This window comes from Enhydra lutris, unplaced genomic scaffold (genome assembly GCF_002288905.1).
Source record: "Enhydra lutris kenyoni isolate GAN:26980312 unplaced genomic scaffold, ASM228890v2 scaffoldscaffold9, whole genome shotgun sequence".
Lineage (NCBI taxonomy): Eukaryota > Metazoa > Chordata > Mammalia > Carnivora > Mustelidae > Enhydra > Enhydra lutris.
The window spans coordinates 28,515,546-28,536,249 of NW_019154093.1; the positions used below are offsets into that span (position 1 = coordinate 28,515,546).

At 41.1% G+C, this 20,704-nt stretch overlaps 1 protein-coding gene across 1 annotated transcript in view; it reads right to left on the bottom strand.

The window, feature by feature from the left end:
* The window catches only part of LOC111143525 (cytochrome P450 2J2), a 42,041-nt gene extending 22,174 nt beyond the window's left edge, over positions 1–19,867 (bottom strand). Inside the window, exons 1-5 of the mRNA XM_022497340.1 lie at positions 19,658–19,867; positions 7,627–7,789; positions 4,775–4,924; positions 4,209–4,369; positions 1,271–1,447 (exon numbers count right to left, since the gene is read on the bottom strand). Of these exons, the coding sequence (XP_022353048.1) occupies positions 1,271–1,447; positions 4,209–4,369; positions 4,775–4,924; positions 7,627–7,789; positions 19,658–19,867 (861 nt within the window). The remainder of the gene's footprint in view (positions 1–1,270; positions 1,448–4,208; positions 4,370–4,774; positions 4,925–7,626; positions 7,790–19,657) is intronic.
* Between the last annotated feature and the right edge of the window lie 837 nt (positions 19,868–20,704).

Here is a 20,704-nt window from a genome sequence, read left to right on the forward strand (position 1 = left end):
CAATATGGTGAAACAAAAGAGGAGGTGGATAGAAATCCACCAATCTATCAACCCCAAGAGGAGGTTCAACTAAGCTAACGAGTGAAAGATTACGACACTGATGCCTGGATGTTCGTTGACTGCAGGGGTTACTGTGCTAAAGGCAGTCCCCCCAATGTGGCTTTTCCCTGCGTCTTTCCTATAATATTGGAAAGTGGGTGGTAGGAAGATCAGGGAGGAAGGCAAAAGTCCCACCTAAGCCCTGAGCTTCAACTCTGGCATCCAGCTTAGCTCTTCTTGTGTTCTGCGCTGGGGGCTGAGGGAAGGGGCAGTCAACTGGGCACAGGTCCAGCTAAAAATGAAAGAGTCCTTTGAAGCATATTTGTTAGTTTTCCTTTTATATATAGCTCCTTCAGATATGGGCAAAGCATGGAGAACAGAAGATGAACAGGCAGTATTTGGGCATCCCCAAGGCCTCAAGCCAAATATCGTTCAACCCCTATCTTTATTTCTACTTACCTTGTCAATCCTGAGTTAATGCTGATCCTACACTCTATGAGAGGCTGCCTCTATATTGACTGCCCTGTGGTAAATTAAGTAATGACCCACAGAGGTGTCCATATCCTAATCTCTGAAACCTGTGGATGTTACCTTATATGGCAAAAGGGACTTTGTGGTTACGATTAAGATTTTTTTTTTTTTAAGATTTTATTTATTCATTTGACAGAGAAAGAGAGATCACAAGTAGGCAGAGAGGGAGAAGCAGGCTTCCTGCTGAGAGGAGAGTCCGATGCGGGGCTCCATCCCAGGACCCTGAGATCATGACCTGAGCTGAAGACAGAGGCTTAATCCACTGAGCCACCCAGGCGCCCCATAAGTTAAGATTCTTGATGTGGGACGATTATTATGGATAATTCAAAGTAATTGCAAGAGTCTTTATAAGAGGGAGGCAAGGGGGGTCATAAAGAGAAGATGTAAGAAGGATAGCAGAGAAGAGGCTACATACTGGCTTTGAAGATAGACAAAGTGGCTGTAAATCAAGGCAGCCTCTAGAAGGAAAAGTCAAGGAAAAAGATTCTTTCTTAGAACCTCTGGAAGGAACAGCCCTGCCAACACCTTGATTCCAGCCCAGTGAAACTGCTTTCAGATTTTTGACCTCCAGAACTGAAAGACAATAGATCTGTGTTGTTTGGAAACCCCAGGTTTATAGTAATTTGTTACAGCAGCAATGGGAGACTAGTATACCCCCATTTGCTCTTTAAGAACAAAGAAACAAGTTTGGTTCCCTCACCTTTTCTATTTCCTTGAGGTAAGCATCAATAAAATCTCTTGGTTCAGCAGGATTCCAGTCTCTCCTGTGGGTTTCAGTCATATGAGCAACGAACAATTTCAGTTTCTCCCAGTTGCTAAAGACTGTTTGATGAGGTCCAGGAAGAAATTTCATAATCCATGGAAAGAGATTGTAGAGCTAATTGAGAAAAACAAAACACTCATAGAGACAATCTGATGCCCATTTTTCAAGACAAAATAATTGATAATCTCTATCTTTCATTTATTTGCTCTTAAAACTTGGGTCACCTTAACTCTTCTCTCTCATTCTCTTCTCACCTGCTGGCAAAGCATTTCAGCACTCCATCCAAAGTGTATCCACATCTCACTGCCCCAGCCATATTGTCCCCTAGTACAAATCAACATTTCTTACGTGGGTGCTGTGACAGCCTCCTTCAGCTTCACTGATTCCATTCTTAACCCACTCCCAGTCTGTTTTTCACAGAGCTGCCAGAGGCATCATTTAATAGTTCAGTCAGATCATTTTACTTCTTGGCTCTCAATCCTCAAGTGACTTTCTATGACTCTACATCATTCTCCTGACATAAGCTCTGCATGCACCAGCCAACCCCTCCTTGCCCACCCCCCCACACACAACCGTCACCCCCTTTGCTATCAATCCCTGCCATCTTACTCTCACTCACTCCAGCGTAGCACCACTGGCCTCTATGATGACATCAAGGATGTTCTTGTTTGGGCCTTTGCATTTGCTATTCCTTCCAGCTAGAACGCTCTTCCTCTGAAATCTGTAGAACTCCAGCCCTTCATTTCATTAAAGTGCTATTCCAAATATCACCACCCTGGAGGGGTCTTAAAACCTGATGATCCTATAAGCACCCCTGCCACCCTCTCTCCATTCCCTTATCCTGTTTTATTCTCCTTCGTGGTAATCATCACTAATATGTGTGTGTGTGTGTGTGTGTGTGTGTGTGTGTGTGTGTGTGTAAGATACATATATGTGTTTCATGTGTATGTATTTGCCTGCCCTGCTATGACATAAGCTCCATGTAGGTAAGACATTGTACTGAAAGAAAGCACTTTTAAAAATATTTTCTCTAATAATATCTGGTAGGAAGGAGCAAGACAAAATGGCAAGTCACCTAGACTTAAAATGAGACAGATATAGGTCCCTTAGCTCTGCTGCTTTTTAACTATAATATTTTGGTGGTAATGATGATGATGATGATACTATTTGTTGCTCCTTAGTTTAGATAGCTGCCAGTGGGGCCCTGGGATTATTCTGGTGGCTGGATGACATGAGATCCATATAGCACCTAGCACAAAACCAGTGGACCACGATCTGGATTTGCTTACACACTCCCATGTCTGCTTGTATACACCATGATGCGTCATTTCATCTTTAAAATTTCATCTTCTTTTTTTTTTTAAATTAACTGAGATAAAGTTTATATTTGTCCATCAAGATGCCTGGCCTATTTTGAGACTCCAAGAAATACTTAATAACCTTACCCTCCTGTCCCTGCTTACCCTCTCGGGAATTACTTTTCCTTGGGGAACATCAGCTGGGTACCCATTGAACTCTTATGACTTTCTGTCTTAAGAGGACTGGAGAACATGGAATTATTGAACTGGGACTGCTGTGACTAGAAATGAGAACAAGGAATTCAAAATAGCTTTGACAATAATAATAGCTCACATTCACTGCATACTTCAAATGTGTCAGGAATCACGCTAACTGCTTTATTGGTTTTGATGCAATGGGTCCATAAAGCTCCAGGCAAAGATGCTTGTCAGGAATAAATAAAAATAAATCCACTCTTAGATACTAGAGAGGTGGCCTTAACAGGGCCACTTTTCCCATAGAAGTGTCTTCCAAATCCAGGAAAGTGGTTGAGAGACCAAGAAGCTGAGCAGTTTCTGACAGACTCACAGACCCAGAGGGACAAAATGGAGAGCAGGGTCCACCAAGGAAAGGGTGATGTTTGAACCCCAAAGGTCTATACCCTATGGAATGAGAAGACTGATAATGTCAAGTGTGGATGGGCAGGTAAGTAGTGTAACTGCTTTTGAAACCTTTAGGCATCTTTTACGTCCAGGTATAAATTCAAGAGAAATGAGTGGGCATGTCCACATGAACAAGGGTACAAGAATGTTCATGGCAACTATCCATAACATCCCCAAACTGGAAACAACCCAAATGTTCATCAATAGAGAATAGAGCAACAAAGAGTGGCATATTCGTACCATGAAATACTATTCAGAATTTTAAAAAGAAAAGAGCAACTGACACAGATAATCTGCAAACAATCTGCCAGGGGAGAAGCCAAGCACAGAAGAGTACTTCTGGCGCCAGCAGAGTGGCTGGGTTAGGGAGGGACATGGAGGGGCGGGACCCAAAGGCAGTGACAATATCCTGCTTTTAGATAAAATGACATGGATGTATAGGTATATAATATGGACATTTTATTCTTTGCATGCCATGTTAGAAATGTTCTTTGTATGTAGTCAATATCCAATAATATCAAAAAACACTAAAGTCGGGGCACCTGGGTGGCTCAGTGGGTTAAAGCCTCTGCCTTCAACTCAGGTCATGATCTCAGAGTCCTGGGATCGAGCCCCACATCGGGCTCTCTGCTCAGCATGGAGCCTGCTTCCTCCTCTCTCTCTGCCTGCTTCTCTGCCTACTTGTGATCTCCATCTGTCAAATGGATAAATAAAATCTTTAAAAAACAAAAACAAAAACAAAAACACTAAAGTCGACAGATTGATTTCAAGTAAGTTTGAGTTGAAGTCAATTATAAAAGGTGATAACTTAAAAAAAATAAAATAAAAGGTGATAACTTTAGCTTAAACAAAAAGATGATATTTAGTAGGAACCCATCTGTGTCTCACATCAGCTCCAGTATTCTTGTCCAAGATGCAGAAAGAGAACCCCTTACCTGGCATCTCATTGATGCCTCCAGACATGTGACTTCATCCAGCAACCTCAGCAATTCCTGAAACTGTTCATCCTCATACTCAAAGCGCTTCCCAAAGGTGATCGAGCAAATAATATTGGAAACTGCATTGTTCATCTTGAAGTGAGGGTTGAAAGGCTGTCCTGGAGGTGGAAGAAGAGATGAATCCTTTGATTCGCTTGTTTCTGTTTTCTACTGAGAGTCTGCTCTTCATGACATTTAACATGCTGAGTATAGACCTGCCTGTGAGGCTCTGACCACAGCCCCCTACACAGGGTCTGACATACAGTGAGGACACTCGATCAATACCTGGGAAGTCATACTAATGACCAGCGTTTAAAATCAGTAATGTGTTTAATACCAGTCTTCTTGTGCGTAACCCTAGAGCTCCGTGAAGGCAGGTTCATGACTGGTTGTTCACTGTAGTAATCTCAGTGCCTGGCATGGTGCTGTGCACAAGGTAGGTACTTAGGCACTTAGTAAGTATCTGTTCAGTGAGTGAATGAATGAGTCACAATCTCCTGCATCTGTCCTAGGAAACTACTCACCATTCTCTTCTTCTATTGCCTGGATGAGGTAATGGGCTTCCTCCTGAATGCGTTCCTCTAAGCTTTTTCTTCCTAGACCAAAGTTTCTTAGTGTCGCCAGGGTAAACCTTCTTTGCTCCTTCCATGTTTGGCCATTGGACATGATCAATCCTGGAAAAAAAAAAAAGCCAACATTATGATATTCTTACTCTATTATGTAAATATATGGCAAATGGTATGGGAATATGTATTGGTGGGAAGACGAAGGGCATTAAGCCACTTGAAAACTATTCAGGAAAATAATCCCAAAGTAGTAGATATAGTGGCTAGCCTCATTGCTGGTAGTGCAGAGACCTGAGTGTTTTTTACTGCATTATGTAAGTTAGCACTTAACAGAAACTTTATAAGATGGGTATAACCCTTACTTTGCAGGGTCGCAGTAACCAGCTGAAGAGGCATTCAAATTCAGGTCTGTTGGATTCCAAAGGCCATGCTTTGATTACTGGTCACATAAATATACTGAAATATTTGTTTTATGCTACATACTAAGAATGCACTCATGGATAAGATAAAATACACACTCATAAGGAGGCAAGGCTTTCCAAGAACGTCTTATCTAAACTGGACCTTGAAAAATAAGGAATGACTCAAGAAAGCAAGGAACAGTGACTATTCCATGCAGAAAGAATAGCACATGGAAAGGTAAAGGAAAAAAAAATCTTGTTATATTCAAAAATTCATATGTTTTACAACACAGATAAGGCCACCCTCCTTTCTTTTCTTCACCTCCAGAGCATACTCCAACTCCTCTGAGTGCTGGACTTTTTTTCTCCACAATCTGCATGAGATAGCCATCTTTGTCAAATACAGGGAAACTTTTCAACCTTATCTTTCTTGACCTTTCAGCAGTATGAGGCACTTTTCTCCTGAAGCCCTCCCTTCCAGTGGTGCTCAGGACAGCACACCCTCCAGATTTTCCTCCTTTCCGTATCTATTGCTAGCTCATCCTCTTCTATCAAATTTTGAAATGATGGAGTTCTTCAAGATAAGCTATAAAGCCTCTTCTCTTCTTCCCCAAAACCCCATGCCTGGGAAACCTCATCAACTCCTAAATTTTTAAATAGCATCTATTGATAGTGAATATTTATTTCTGTCCCTGAGCTCCAGACACATACACCACTGTTTGACTGGCTTTGCCTATGTAAAAGCCCTTCAAACTCAGCATATCCATGATTGGATTCATGATGTTCTCCATGCAACTCCACACCCAAGCTAAACATCTGTCCTACTCCAAATATTCCTCCTTTCTATTATCTACCCACTTGGTGTCTACCTCACCTCATTCAGCTTTCCATCTCCATTCAGGTCATCATATCTTATTGGATTTACCCCCCTGGATACCTTAAATTTGTGAATCTTCACTACTACTAACCTGGTCTAATCTACTCTATTGTCATTTATTGCCTTCTCCCTAGTCTACACTGCAACCTTTTCTAACCTAAAATGCTACCATAGTCTCTTGCTCCCTGTATGCCATTTTCTACAGGGCAAACTACATAAGATTTTAAAATGTACAACGTAAATGTGGTGATTCCTTCATCTACTTAAAACCATTCAAGAGTTTCCATTGTTATTAGCATAAAACCCAAAACACTTAACAAGAACTTGTGTGAACAATTCCTGGCCAAGCTCAAGAAGTCCATCTTCCTTCCGTTATCTCCATTTAATCCCTGCACTTGCCACACTGGCCACCTTTTACTTCCTCAAGTTCACTGTTGTTCTTCCCATCTCAAGAACTTTTTCTATTCTAGTCTGTATGCCCGATTGCCTCTTCATTTTGTTAACTTGATTGTCATTTATCTATATTAGCTTTCCTTGAATCCAAGGACTAGGTTAGATGCCCCTAATAAATGCATCCTGTACATATCTTAATAAAAATGATGTTTTAAGTTATGAGAGCTAATTGATGCAATCTTTCTGAATAGAATAAGTTACCTAAGGACACAGATTTTATCTGCACTACTCACTGTTGTGTTGGTAGTGCCTGGTAGTGTTGGAAGATTAACTATATCAAAAAGGAACTGGGAAGCAACTGAAAGAAATGGTGCTTTGGTAGAGTAATAGATTTGAGTTATCCATTTAGATTTTTAAATGTTTTGCATTTATTATTTTTAAATGAATTTTCTAAGAAATAATTACTGAAAGTAACTTAAGAAATAACACAAAAACTTGAATATATATAGCCAATAAAGAAACTGAATAAACATTTAATTTATTTTTTATTTTTGGGGGGTTTACAGAGATTTTATTCATTCATTCATTCACTCAATTATTATGTTCAGTTAGCCAACATACAGTAGTGTTTATATCTATTAATGACAATTTTAAGTATTCTTGCCAAAGTTTTCTAACACAGAATGGAAGGCTTAAGATACTGTAACAGCCCTAACAAGAAAGCACTGAACTAGAGGCAAGAAGAGGGACTTACATAAGCAGCAGAAGGAAGCAGATCTGCATCGATTTGCCTAAGGGAAGAGATTGGAGCAGGAAGCAGAAAGAGAGAACGAAAATGCATTGCCTCTTTCTCTGCCATCACCGAGTAATGCAATTACTTGTTCATCAGTGTTTCCAGAGTGAGTTCATGCAGGAGACACAGCTTCTTCTAAATTCCTGACAGAACCTGCCAGGTTCTCTAAGAACTGAATACCTGGTATTCAGTAGGGAATTGTGGGCATCCAGGATCCAGCTTTAATTTCCGAAATTTTATAATGGGCCTGCTCCATGAGAGTGTTGGAGAATTACAGTCACAGAGGCATCTTTAACAGATCATAAAATATCAAACACAGCCATCTTACATTGGTTAAGAAACTTACCATTGCTCTTAAAGATACGTCTTCGGACAGGAGTCACAGGGCGGTTCACAAAGATTTGGTTCTGGTCAACAAGGACTTCTTTGATCAAGGGCAATCCAGTTATGACAACTACAGGCATGTCACCAAGCTGCATGCTAAAAATGTTTCCGTATTTCTTCACAAACTGAAAAATAGTCACAACTGAATATGTACATGTCTGTGTGTCTGGGAATGGAGGGGGTTTGTGTAGCTGGGGAAGATCTTGTACTGAGGAGAGTGTGTACCTTGGCATGATGGGAACATTTCTTCTCTGTTTCCCTTTCCCCTCCTCTCTACTAGAGTTGGATTGAATTCACTACAGGATGTGGATGTTCTTTATAAATATTTATTCATATATTCAACCTACACAACTTGAGTGAGCATCCACCACTCTCCCAAGAACAAGGCATGAAGATGTAACTATAATAAAACAAACAAGGTCTCTAACCCAGGAGCATCTTAGCTTAGAGTTAAGTGAGGGGAGATAATTCAGAACACGTGACAGGCCAAAGAAGGCTGATATTTTTAGTGTAAGTCTGGAGTTGCAATCATGGACTTTTTAGTAAATCATAAGTGTTGAAGTAGAAGACAATGTCCCTTTCCTCAACATGTGCTAGATGGCTAAAAATTCAAGTCTTAGCTGGGGCCACCTATGGGGAAAAGCACTCTAGTTCCTGACTAATGTGGGCACCTTAGCTTTATGATTCATTCGCTGTGGGCTCTTGGGAAAGTTGTTTCACTTTTTTTTTTTTTTTATTCTTTCGAGCTTCAGCTATAGAAAGGAAAAAACAAAACAAAACTCCCTCAAAGAGTTTGGTGAGGAAGAATGAAAGCAACTGTGTGAAAGGCACTTGGTTTTCTGGTACCTGGCGCACAGCTGCCTGAGTCTCTGAGGAATGACTGGGCTCATGGCAACAGAGAGGACGAGAGCACATGGGTGATGTGCTGGAGGAAGGCACACAGACACAGGGTGCCATGTGAGGCCCTTTTCACTGTTTGTTTTATTTAATCTTACAACCACCCTCTGGCATTAATGATCTTCCTTGTCTTTCAGAAAAGGAAAATGAGTCCTAGCCCAAGTAATGTCACCAAGGTAACAAAGCTGTTGGGTGGTAGAGGGAATTTGTCAGGCATTATATAAGATTTGCTTCTCAAGCCTGAGAAGGCACCAGACCCTTAGAGTTTAGTGGGAGAGAAAGAGAGGGAGGGAGGGAGAGAGTGGGAGGAAGAGAACAGAAGAGTGTGTGGTGTGTCACAAGTACGCACAAATATGCAGGTATGTGCAAGTGAGCTGGATGAGAGTGAATGGCTACTAATCAAGGTATTTCCTGACTTGTTCCTTCAAGAGATGACTCTCAGTAGACCCTATCCTGGCCTCTCATCTGCAACGGCTGTGGCTAGCTGCAGGCAGTGGTAGCAAACAGAAGGGTTCCATTTCCTGCTCGTGTCTGCAGCCCCTCCTTTCCGATCCCTATGCCCTCGTGTTCCCCTTTGCCACCCTCAGTGCCTCGGACCCCAGTGCCCTCCTCATCAGAGCAACTTCAATGGATTACACCGGTCTCATTCCACCATCCTGCTCCCACATTAAAAACCAAGCCTGAACTCAATGCCTCCCTTGTCCTTTTAGCCCAGAGTCTTCCAACAATCTTCGCCTCTAGCACAGTATGTCCTATCTTGCTGGAAAGGATGGAGGCAAGATTTGCTTATAAATGCCAGGAATGGGTCCATGAACATCAAGCAAATGTGTTTTTTGTTCATTGTTTCATCTTGCTGACCGCCTGGATGAACCTCTTAGGGCTTTATAAAAAGGATTTCTTGACTAATTTAGAATACCCAGAAAAGATGTTTTTTTGGAATGGCTAAAAATCTCAGGTTAAGCTGAAGGACTTCTTTTTTTTTTTTTTTAAGATTTTATTTATTTATTTGACAGAGAGATCACAAGCAGGCAGGGAGGCAGGCAGAGAGAGGAGGAAGCAGGCTCTCCGCAGAGCAGAGAACCCAATGCAGGGCTCGATCCCAGGATGCTGGGATCATGACCTGAGCCGAAGGCAGAGGCTTTAACCCACTGAGCCACCCAGGCGCCCCAAGCTGAAGGACTTCTAACAAACAATGTGCTTATACAGCCTAGAATCTCAGCTTGTACTGGGCCTGGACACAGTGCCCCATTAGCATTTACTGAAATGACCTCTTCCAGAGTTTCAGCTCTACCAGCTCTCTGCCCATGTATATTTCTAGTCCAAAAGAACTGGACCAGAAACTTTCACAGCATAGTCAACTGTGTAATCATAGGTCAAATGACCTCACAGAACCCTCTTATCTACCATGGTGGTGTCTAAGAGTTCTCACGTGCACTGTGCCCACAATCTTGCTGATCACTTTACAGGAGGTAAATGTGTAACACACTGGGCACCTGAGGACATTGTAGTGTAGAGCATGCTGCCCAATATACAACAATCACCAAGTCAATACACAAATGAGAGAGCAAGAGAACAAAAGAGGTTAAAAATACAATGATTCAGGAGGCTAAAATAGGCTTAATATCAGAAAGGAAGATAGAAAAGAGAAAAGAATTCACACAGGAACTATAAAAGGTGAACGAAAGTAATAGGAGACAGGAAATTTAAGACAAATGGTCAAAATTCCAAAAGTGGAATTACATTTACCTTACATAATAAGGTGGAACAAAATAAATTTTTAGAATGAAGAAAAATTAGAAGGGAGGGTTAGTGAGATAACAGCTTGAACCATGATACCCACGAGGCAGACAACTGGGAGAGATTCCACTTCTAAGTTCTTAAACTCAAAAACCCACAGAACAAAGACACAAAGGAAAAGGAAAAGAGTAAAAGTGTAGCAATTCTCATTTCCCAGGCAGGAGGAGAGAAGGTCTGCTCCTTCCAGATATGACCTGCCCTGAGCAGTGTGTGTGTGTGTGTGTGTGCGCGCACGCGTGTGTGCATGCGCACATGTGTGCACACATGCACATACCATTCTAATAGACAAAACAATGCATGCTGTTTCTATATGTTACTAAGGTTTAACACCTTTTCCCCAATATATGCATTATTTTTTAAAAAGATTGTTTATATCTTCTAACCATTTTTTAATTGGGAAGTTCAACTTTTTTACTCACTGATTGGTAGAAGCTCTAGTAAAAAGTTACAAATAGGAATATTTTTATTTTATTACACAGGAGTCTGGAGAGATATATACCAAATCTTATAGAGGAGCTGCTCAGCATGTTTGGGTACGTGTGGGGGGCTGGGTTGGCACAAGGAGGGGCAAGATTCTCTCCCTCTCACTAAATTGTATTCTTAAATATTTTCTTAATGTTTGTATTGCTTTTGTTTACTTATTTTTATTTTTTAAAGATTTTATTTATTTATTGTCAGAGAGAGAGAGAGAGAGAGAGAGAGCATAAGCTGGGGAAGTGGCAGGGAGAGGGAGAAATAGGCTCCCGCTGAGCAAGGAGTTCCATGCAGTAGTCGATCCCAGGACTCTGGGATCATGACCTGAGCAGAAGGTGGACGCTTAACCCACTGAACCACCAAGCCATCCCTGTATTGATTTTATAGTTCAGAAGTATTTCTATCTGATAAAGAAAAAGAATGAAAGAGAGAAAGAAAAGAAAAACAGACCTAAGGAAATAAGGAATAAAGCGTCATTAACGATGGGTTCCTACTCTATTCTGAGTCACGGAATCCTTTGAAAATCTAGTGTTGATATCCAGGATCTATAAAGAACTCCTCAAACTCAACACACACAAAATAGACAATCATATAAAAAATGGGCAGAAGATACGAATAGACACTTCTCCAATGAAGACATACAAATGGCTATCAGACACATGAAAAAATGTTCATCATCACTAGCCATCAGGGAGATTCAAATTAAAACCACATTGAGATACCACCTTACACCAGTAGAATGGCCAAAATTAGCAAGACAGGAAACAACATGTGTTGGAGAGGATGTGGAGAAAGGGGAACCCTCTTCCACTGTTGGTGGGAATGTAAGTTGGTGCAGCCACTTTGGAGAACAGTGTGGAGACTCCTCAAGAAATTAAAAATAGAGCTTCCCTATGACCCTGCAATTGCACTACTGGGTATTTACCCCAAAGATACAGATGTAGTGAAAAGAAGGGCCATCTGTACCCCAATGTTTATAGCAGCAATGGCCACGGTCGCCAAACTGTGGAAAGAACCAAGATGCCCTTCAACGGACGAATGGATAAGGAAGATGTGGTCCATATACACTATGGAGTATTATGCCTCCATCAGAAAGGATGAATACCCAACTTTTGTAGCAACATGGACGGGACTGGAAGAGATTATGCTGAGTGAAATCAGTCAAGCAGAGAGAGTCAATTATCATATGGTTTCACTTATTTGTGGAGCATAACAAATAACATGGAGGACAAGGGGAGATGGAGAGGAGAAGAGAGTTGAGGGAAATTGGAAGAGGAGGTGAACCATGAGAGACTATGGACTCTGAAAAACAATCTGAGGGTTTTGAAGGGGCAGGGGTGGGAGGTTGGGGGAACTAGATGGTGGGTATTAGGGCACAGATTGCATGGAGCACTGGGTGTGGTGCAAAAACAATGAATACTGTTATGCTGAAAAGAAATAAAAAATTAAAAATAAAAAAGAAAATCTAGTGTATGTCATGAATCTGCTCTTATATTAAGGAAGCTCCACAGTCTAAAGGAGCACACAGGAATATAATCAGTTCTTCTTTTTACTATTCTATACGGTAAGTCATTCGATGGGGGCAAGTTAGGGAACACATAGGGGAACCAGGCGCCAGGACAGGTTCCTGGGAAAAATAAGGAGATAGAAGACAAGGCTCCTCATTTGAGTAAGGAGATAGGGGACAGAGCTGGCAAGGCGATCTGAGCTAGATGGAGGAGGGCCTCCATGCCAGCTGAAATAGTTTGAGTCCTGTTTGTAACTGAAAGTCTGGAGATGTTTGAATAGGAGACACAATGGAAGTGAGTATTTAAGAGCTTGAATTGTGAAGTCCTACAAATGTGTGAATCCAATTGTGAGTTTCTGTGTGATTTAGGGGCAAGTTATCTGACTTCTCTGTGTCTCAGTTTCCAAATCCATAAAATGGAGGTTATGGCAGGATTAGCCATAATACTAATATCAATAATCAATTTCTGTATTGTTATTGATATATTTGGGAGCATATTTTAGCAAAGGGACTCTGGTAAGGTATTGACAAAGCAATGAAGCGGAAGAGGCCATAGAGTGGGATAATGGAGCCCATCCAGTGAGGAGGCCAGAGAAGGTATGCCTGCTATGCAACACAGTGGCTTTCCTTTAATTTCTTGCTATCAATTTTTTTAAAAAGGGAAGAGTGGTATAGCTACAGAAATAAGCATTAATTGCTAGGCACTCTGACAACAAACTGATATTCATGGGGTTATGCGATTTTTTTAACCATCCTAGAAAGCATTTTCAGTTTTCAGAAAAGGAGGCACAGAGATTTAGCACATAGCTTGGGGGCATAAAGCTTGGGCTCTTTCTAACTCTTTCTTTAGTTTTCATCTTTAAATGAAAGGATGAAGATATTCTCCCTTCTTCTGAGTGATGGCACTCCCTAAGTATTAAGGAGCCACTTGACTTCCCAATCAAGAATCACATTCCCCAGCTTCTCCAGGTGTAGACAATGGTACAGGAGTAGTGGTGATGGGGAACATATGTTCTCCTTCTGGGTCTCAGCCTTAAATGAAAGCTGCTTGCTCACCACCTTCCCTACTCCCCTTTCTACAGAGCAGAACTCAGACACAAAGGTGTTGCAGGACCAGCACTACAACGTAGGAGGAACTGGAGTTTTTGGATGACCTTCAGGTATAAAGCAGCCACTCGCTCCTTAACTTCCTGCCTACATCTGAACTCATTTGTGGAAGAAAAGTAAGTCTCCATCTTTTTTTACATTACTGCATTTTTAGGTCTCTGTTATAAACAGCTTAATGTGTATTTTAATTAATTCATTTATCCACCTTATCTACCATTCTCCCACCTTAGTCCCGTAAAGTTTTCTCTTATTTTGATAAATGCTCATCTAATAGGTCATATAGCTGCGATAGAGAAAGTTTAGAAAATAGGGAAAATAACACAAGAAAAGTTCCCATCATGCCATTTAAACAGGCTAGTTTCCTCACTGTATTATTGCTATGTTTTAGCTCATGCCACTTCCTCGGGTTTAAAAAAAAATCTCCCATCCCCTTAATTCCACATGGCCACTTGCCTGATGTGCATTTAAAGCTCAGCCCAATTTATCCCAACATTCTACAAGAGGTTGTCTCTAGGGCTTCCCACTCTCTGTGATCTCATCTCCTGATACCTCATTTGGTTACCATGAGTCTACACCACACATTTCATCATACACTGTTTTGTGTTGTGGCTGTCCTATGGTAAACACTTTATAAATGTGTGTTGAATCAATGAATCCATTATCCTCTACCATGAAAAGTCAAGTGGTGTAAGTAGAGGATAGGTGTAAGAGTCAAGAAGCCTTGGATTCCAGAGATTCCTCCTTTTGCCATTATCTGTACTGAATAACTCAAGCAAAAGACTTTATTATTTTCAGCCAGTTTCCTCAATGGCAAAATGGACCCACCACAAGAGAATACCTGACTTGTGTGTTTTTTGTGAAGATTAATGAAAATGAACATCTAAATCCTGCTACAAGACCCAGCAAATCATTGGGACTTAATGTTTCCAAATTTGGGGAATGTAAAATTCATTGTAACTGAATGAACCATTTGATTCCATTTGTTTTACAACCAAAAATATAAAAAATGCGAACCTATATGGAGTAAAATGTAACAGTCTGACTTGATGAGAAAACACCAGACCATGGATTAGATCCTAGCCTCAATTTCACTACTAGACAATTTTATGACAGGTAAATCATTTACCCTTTCTAATAAGCTCTATCTTAATGGTAAAACAAGGGCACAGATCAAATTTCCCTTCCAGACAAGATTGAGTAAAAGAATTTCCATTTTACTCCTACTAATCATTACTCTAATTAGCACAGGAAAAATAACTCCAAGAAAGTACTGTTTTCTCTAGCCAAAGTGACAGAAAAAGCTTGGCCAGATAAGACAGAAACTTTTTAACCTTTCTCCGTCCCTATTCTGGAGACAACAGCATGAAAAAAGGTGTGATTCTCCCCCACCCTAATGGGTGCTCCATGAGTGGAAAACATGGATGGGAACTTGTCTTTACCCAACCAATCTTTGTAGTAACGAGGTGATGCCCCTTGCCTGCCCAGTCTGTGAGCTAAACTGTAAATTTCACCCCCGAACTGGAGGGGTTAAGAGGAAAAATTCTTATTTCTACCCTTCATCTACAGAAATAAGGAGATGTTCCTTCCCCATGGAGCATATATGGATAGATCTCTGACTTCCATCCTCCCTACTGTAAAGAAGAGGTTACCCTACCCAGGACTGGGGGAGGGAGTGGTCTTTTGTCCCCATTATCATTCTCCCTAGCCTGTACTGATGAGAATGTGGAGATGGAGTCCTCGGTGGGTGGATAACACATAAGAGGGGAAGATTAGAAGCACTGAAGAGAAGAGGGTTTATAACTTAAATTGGCATTTGAGCCACAATCCACAAAAGTGAGCTTCTGACCATAAACAGGTTGACTCTCTACCAAAATGGAAGAATTTACATGTCCCAAGTCATATAAAACACAACATGTTTTATAGGACATATTCCAGAATTACTCACCTTACCAAGAGCCAAGAAAATCTCAGTTTGAATTAGTTGATACCAATACTGAGATGACAGTGATGTTGGAATTATAGGAATAAAGATTTTAAATCAGTTATAATGTTTCAATAAACAATAATAAATATTCTTAAAAATTTAAAAATAATTGGGGGGCACTTCACTGGCTCAGTCTGTTAAGCATCTGACTCTTGATTTCTGCTCAGTTCATGATCTCAGAGTCATGAGATTGAGCCCTCCATCAGATTCCATGCTCAGCACAGAGTCTGCTTGGGATTCTCCCTCTTTCTCTCTCTTTCTCTCTCTCCCCTCCTCTTCTCTTCCTCTGCTCCTCCCTACCCTCATAATAAAAAATATTTTTAAATTAAAAAATCTTTAAAAAATAAAATTAGGAAATCTTACCAAAGAAATAAAAGATATATATAAGAACCAAAGGGAAAAATTAAAACTTAAAAATACAATAACCCAAACAAAAACCTCAATAAAGCAACTCAATAGCAGAACAGAAATGACAAAGGAACCAGTGAAACTGAAGACAGATCAATAGACTGTATCAAACCCAAACAACACAGAGGAAATAGATTGAAAAGAACAAATCTGACCCTCTGGGACTTATGTTAGAATAACAAAAGATGTAACATTTGCACCATCACCATCCAAGAGTCCCAGAAAGAGAGGAAAAAGGATGTGGAATTAAAAAAAAATATTTGAAGAAATAATGACTGAAAACTTCTTGAATTTGGTAAGAGATCAAACTACAGATCTAATAACCCAATAAACTCAAAGAAATCAACACCAGGACATACCATAATCTAATCTCTGAAAACTAATAGCAAAAAAACTGGGGCATCTGGGTGGCTCAGTCAGTTGAGTGTCCAACTCTTGGTTTCAGCCCACATCATGATCTCTTGGTCATGGTATCAAGCCCCAGGTTGGACTCTGTGCTCAGCGCAGATCTGCCTCAGATTCTCATTCTCTCTCACACAAAAGATATAACCTAATAAAATCTTAAAAAAAAAAAAAGCAAAAAAAATCTTCTTGACATCACGCAGAGAAAAACAACTTATTACTTATGGGGAGGAGCAATTCAAATCACAGCAAATTTCTCATTTGAAATCACAGAGGCCTGAAAGAAGTGGTATAACATTTTAAAACGTTGAATGAAAGAAACTGTCAATCTAGAATTCTACGTTAAGTGAAAATATACAGAAATGAAGGTGAAATAAAGGCATTTTTAGGTAAAGGAAAGTTAAGAGAAGTTTTTGCCAGCAGACCAGTTCTAGAAGAAGGGCTAAAGAAAGTTCCTCATGTAAAAAGGAAATGATACTGGTAGAAAATTAGGAACTTTGGGAATGAAGGAAGAGCAACATAAAGGGTAAATTGGTAAATATAATAGATTATTCTCCTCTTGAATTAAAAAAAAAGTGTGCTTAATAGTTAAAAGCAAGTTTATAATATTGTCTGATGTGGTTCTCAATATATATAGAAATAATATTCAAGATAATTATAAAGCAGGGAGAATGAAAGTACCTACTGGTTGTAAGGAATCGATACTATACTTGATGTGGTAAAATGGTAATACTGTAGATTGTATTAAGCTACATGTGCCTCTTATAATCCTTAGGCAGACACTTAAACACAATCCAGAGATATACTAAAAAGCAGTATAAATAAATTAAAATGGAATTCTTAAAAAAAAAGTTGAAGTGACCCACAGAAAGACAGAAAAGGAGTAATATGGGGATAAGAAACAGAGGGGAAAAATAGAAAATAAATAACAAAATGGCAGGCTTAAGTATTAACTTATCAACAATTACATTAACTATTATGATCTAAATCCGCCAATTAAAAGACAGAGATTGGGACACCTGGGTGGCTCAGTCAGTTATGCACCTGCCTTTAGTTCAGGTCATGATCCCAGGGTACTGAGATGGATTCCTACATGGGGACTCGCTCAGCGGGGAGTGTGCCTTTCCTTCTGCTTACTGCTCCTCCTGCTTGTTCTCTCTCTATCTCTCAAATAAGTAAATAAAATCTTAAAAAAAAAAAATAAAAGAGATTGGCGAATTAAAAAAAAAATGATCCACCTGTATACTGTCTCATTTCAAATACAATGATACAAATAGGTTAAAAGTGAAAGAATGTAGTACACACCATCCAGATAATCATCAAAGAGCTGGTGTGTCTGTATCATATCAGCTAAAGCCTAGGCAATGAAAATCACCGGGGATAAGGAGATATATTACATAATAACAAAAGAGTCAATTCATCAAGAAGATATATTAATTTTAACATGCATCTTCCAAATAATAGAGATGACAAATACAAAAAGGAAAAACTACCAGAACTGAGTTGAGAAATAGACAAACCTGTAATTATAGTTGGAGACTTCAACATGCCTCTCCTTGTGATTGATAGAATCAATAGGTAAGAGGTCAGGTTATAGAAGGGCATAGAAAACCAAACAACAGGATCATCCGATGAGATCTAATTGATACATATAGAACACTCAGCCCAACAGTAGCAGAATACATACATTTTTTTCAAGCATGCATGGGACTGTATGCTGGGTCATAAAACAAACCTCAACAAATTTAAAAGACCTGAAATTATACAGGATATGTCCTTTTACCATAGTGACATCAAACTGGAAATCATTAGAAAGAAAGCAGGAAAATTTCCAAATACTTGGAAATTAAACAACATATTTCTTTCTCTTTCCTAAAAAGATTTTAAGTAATCTCTTCACCCAAACTCAGGCTCAAACTCACAACCCTGAGATCAAGAGTCGCATACTCCACTGACTGAGCTGAGCCAGCCAGGTTTAAGCAACATATTTCTTTCTTTTTTTTTTTTTAAGATTTTATTTATTTATTTGAGAGAGAGAGAGAGAGAGTGCATGAGAGGGAGAAGGTCAGAGAGAGAAGCAGACTCCCCATGGAGCTGGGAGCCCAGTGTGGGACTCGATCCTGGGACTCCGGAATCATGACTCGAGTGGAAGGCAGTTGCTTAACCAACTGAGCCACCCAGTCACCCAACGCATTTCTTAAACAAGGGTATAGGTTTAGGAGCCTAGCTTTAAACTTCTGTTACTAATCCTGTCACTTAGTGTTCCCAATTGGGTGTTTCTCCAAGAAATTGATAAAACCTTCTCCACCTGTACTTGAGTATAGAAGCATGTGTTTAAAGTGCCCGGGGTACGTCTAGGAAAAGGGGAACAAATATTTGTTGTGCACCTACTAAAAGCCAGATTTGATTACTGATAATTTTATTTAACCTTCACAGTCACCTACCACAGTGTTGTCACTCATCTAGGTAGTGACAGATAACAGAAGTACCTAGCTGAGTGACAGGAAACCAGCTGAGGATGTTTGAGAGAGGGCTGGATGCTGAAGGGAATTTTAAGGAAATCAGAGAGGACAGAGTTAGGAAACCCTGGTGGGACATGATTATAAAAAGGTGGAAAGAGGCTGAGTTAAGAAGAGTTCCGGGGCGCCTGGGTGGCTCAGTGGGTTAAGCCTCTGCCTTAGTCTCAGGTCATGATCCCAGGGTCCCTGGATCAAGCCCCACATGGAGCTCTCTGCTCAGCAGGGAGCCTGCTTCCTCCTCTCTCTCTGCCTGCCTCTCTGCCTACTTGTGATCTCTGTCTGTCAAATAAATAAATAAAATCTAAAAAAAAAAAAAAAAAAAAAAAAAAAAAGAAGAGTTCCAAGTGGATCCCTAACTCTGGAAGGCAGTAAGTAGGAAGCACTAAGAAAATTTAAGCAGAGGGACACTTTAAAACAAATTACTTTAGTGAGCCCTGATAGCAGGGAGAGGAGATGGAAAGGGAGGGGTTAAGTTACTCACAAGTGGTGAGGATTTAGGGAATCCTGTATCATTTTACACTCAGGAAATACAGCGGAGAAGGTAAGTACAGCTTCCCCAAACCCCCACCCCCACGACAAAAATATTTAAAAGGACAAAGTGATCATATTATAAACAGGATGTTGCAATAACACTTAACAAGATACACAACTAAATGGGCTAGAGACTGTAACATGTCTGGCACCCTTAAATAGTCATCAGTGAATAATATTTCACTTCTAGAAAGGACAGGTGTAATCATACCAGTAGACAGTGAAGAAATCGAGGCTCGAAGCAGGATTTACCAAGGAACCTGCATTCGCTGCACAGCCACCCAGCCTCCCGCCCTCGATCCCCGGGATGGCCCCTGTCCTGCAAGTCAGGGTCCCGGCACAGCCCTGCACCTTCGCCCGCTCCTACCCGCTCAATCGTCAGGTGAGACTGCTCGAAGTCCAGATGGAAGAAGTTGCCCACGAAGGGCAGAGGTAGGGGACCTGGCGGGTAGTTCTTTGGGCGCCGTCTTTTGAGGAAATCAGCAAAGAACAGAAAGGCGACGGCACCCAGCAGGAGGGTGCGGAGGTGAAGCACCGCCCAGACAGTGGCCACCAGGGAGCCCACCGCCCCAAGCATAGCTCTCTCTTCCTCTTGCTCTGCCGAGCTCTGAGCAGGCGACGTCCCCGCGGGTCCCGGCAGCTGAGCTTGCAGGACCGCCTGCCGGCTCCGCCCAACTCGCCCCGCCCAACTCGCCTCTCCCCACCCGCCCCCACTGTGCCCCGCCCCTGGCGTCCTCCCCCCTGCGCCCCGGGGTGGGAACTCTGTCCCAGCTGTACGCCCCACCCGCCGCGTGCAGCGCCCAGTGAGCCTCCTTTTCCCCTCCTTCCTTCCCTGGACCCCAGACTCCACGTCAGCCAGGCTGCCCTCCAGAAGAGGTCTTGGAAAAGGCCAGGCTCGGAGCGTTGCTCTTTTCTGCTTATGAAGAGTCACCCTCTCTCATCCCACAGTTGGAATCTTGCCAGGTAAACAGTGATGATATCAGCAGCACCCGGCATTTCTTGGGCGCCTTAACCAAATGCCAGGCAGCACACTCGCCTCTGTGCATGAATCACTTAATTTTGACAAAATCAGGCAGAAATGCTCTTCTTAGCTCCATCTTAGAGCTGAGAAAACTGAGACCTAAAGGTTAAGTGGCAAATAGGTGGTGAATAAATAAATCCACGGGTCTGCAACACATCTGAGCAAGATACTGTATTTGTAACTTTTTGAAGATTGAAAAGCATTACATCAAGGGTTGCTTGGGTGGCTCTGTCGGTTAAACCACCCACTCTTGATTTGCCCACAGGTCCTGATCTCAGGGCTGGGTGTAGAGCCTGCCTGATTCTGTCCCTCCCTCTTCCTCTGCCTCTGCCCTCAAACAAACAAACAAACAAACATATAAATAAATAAATGTATATACACACATATGTATAT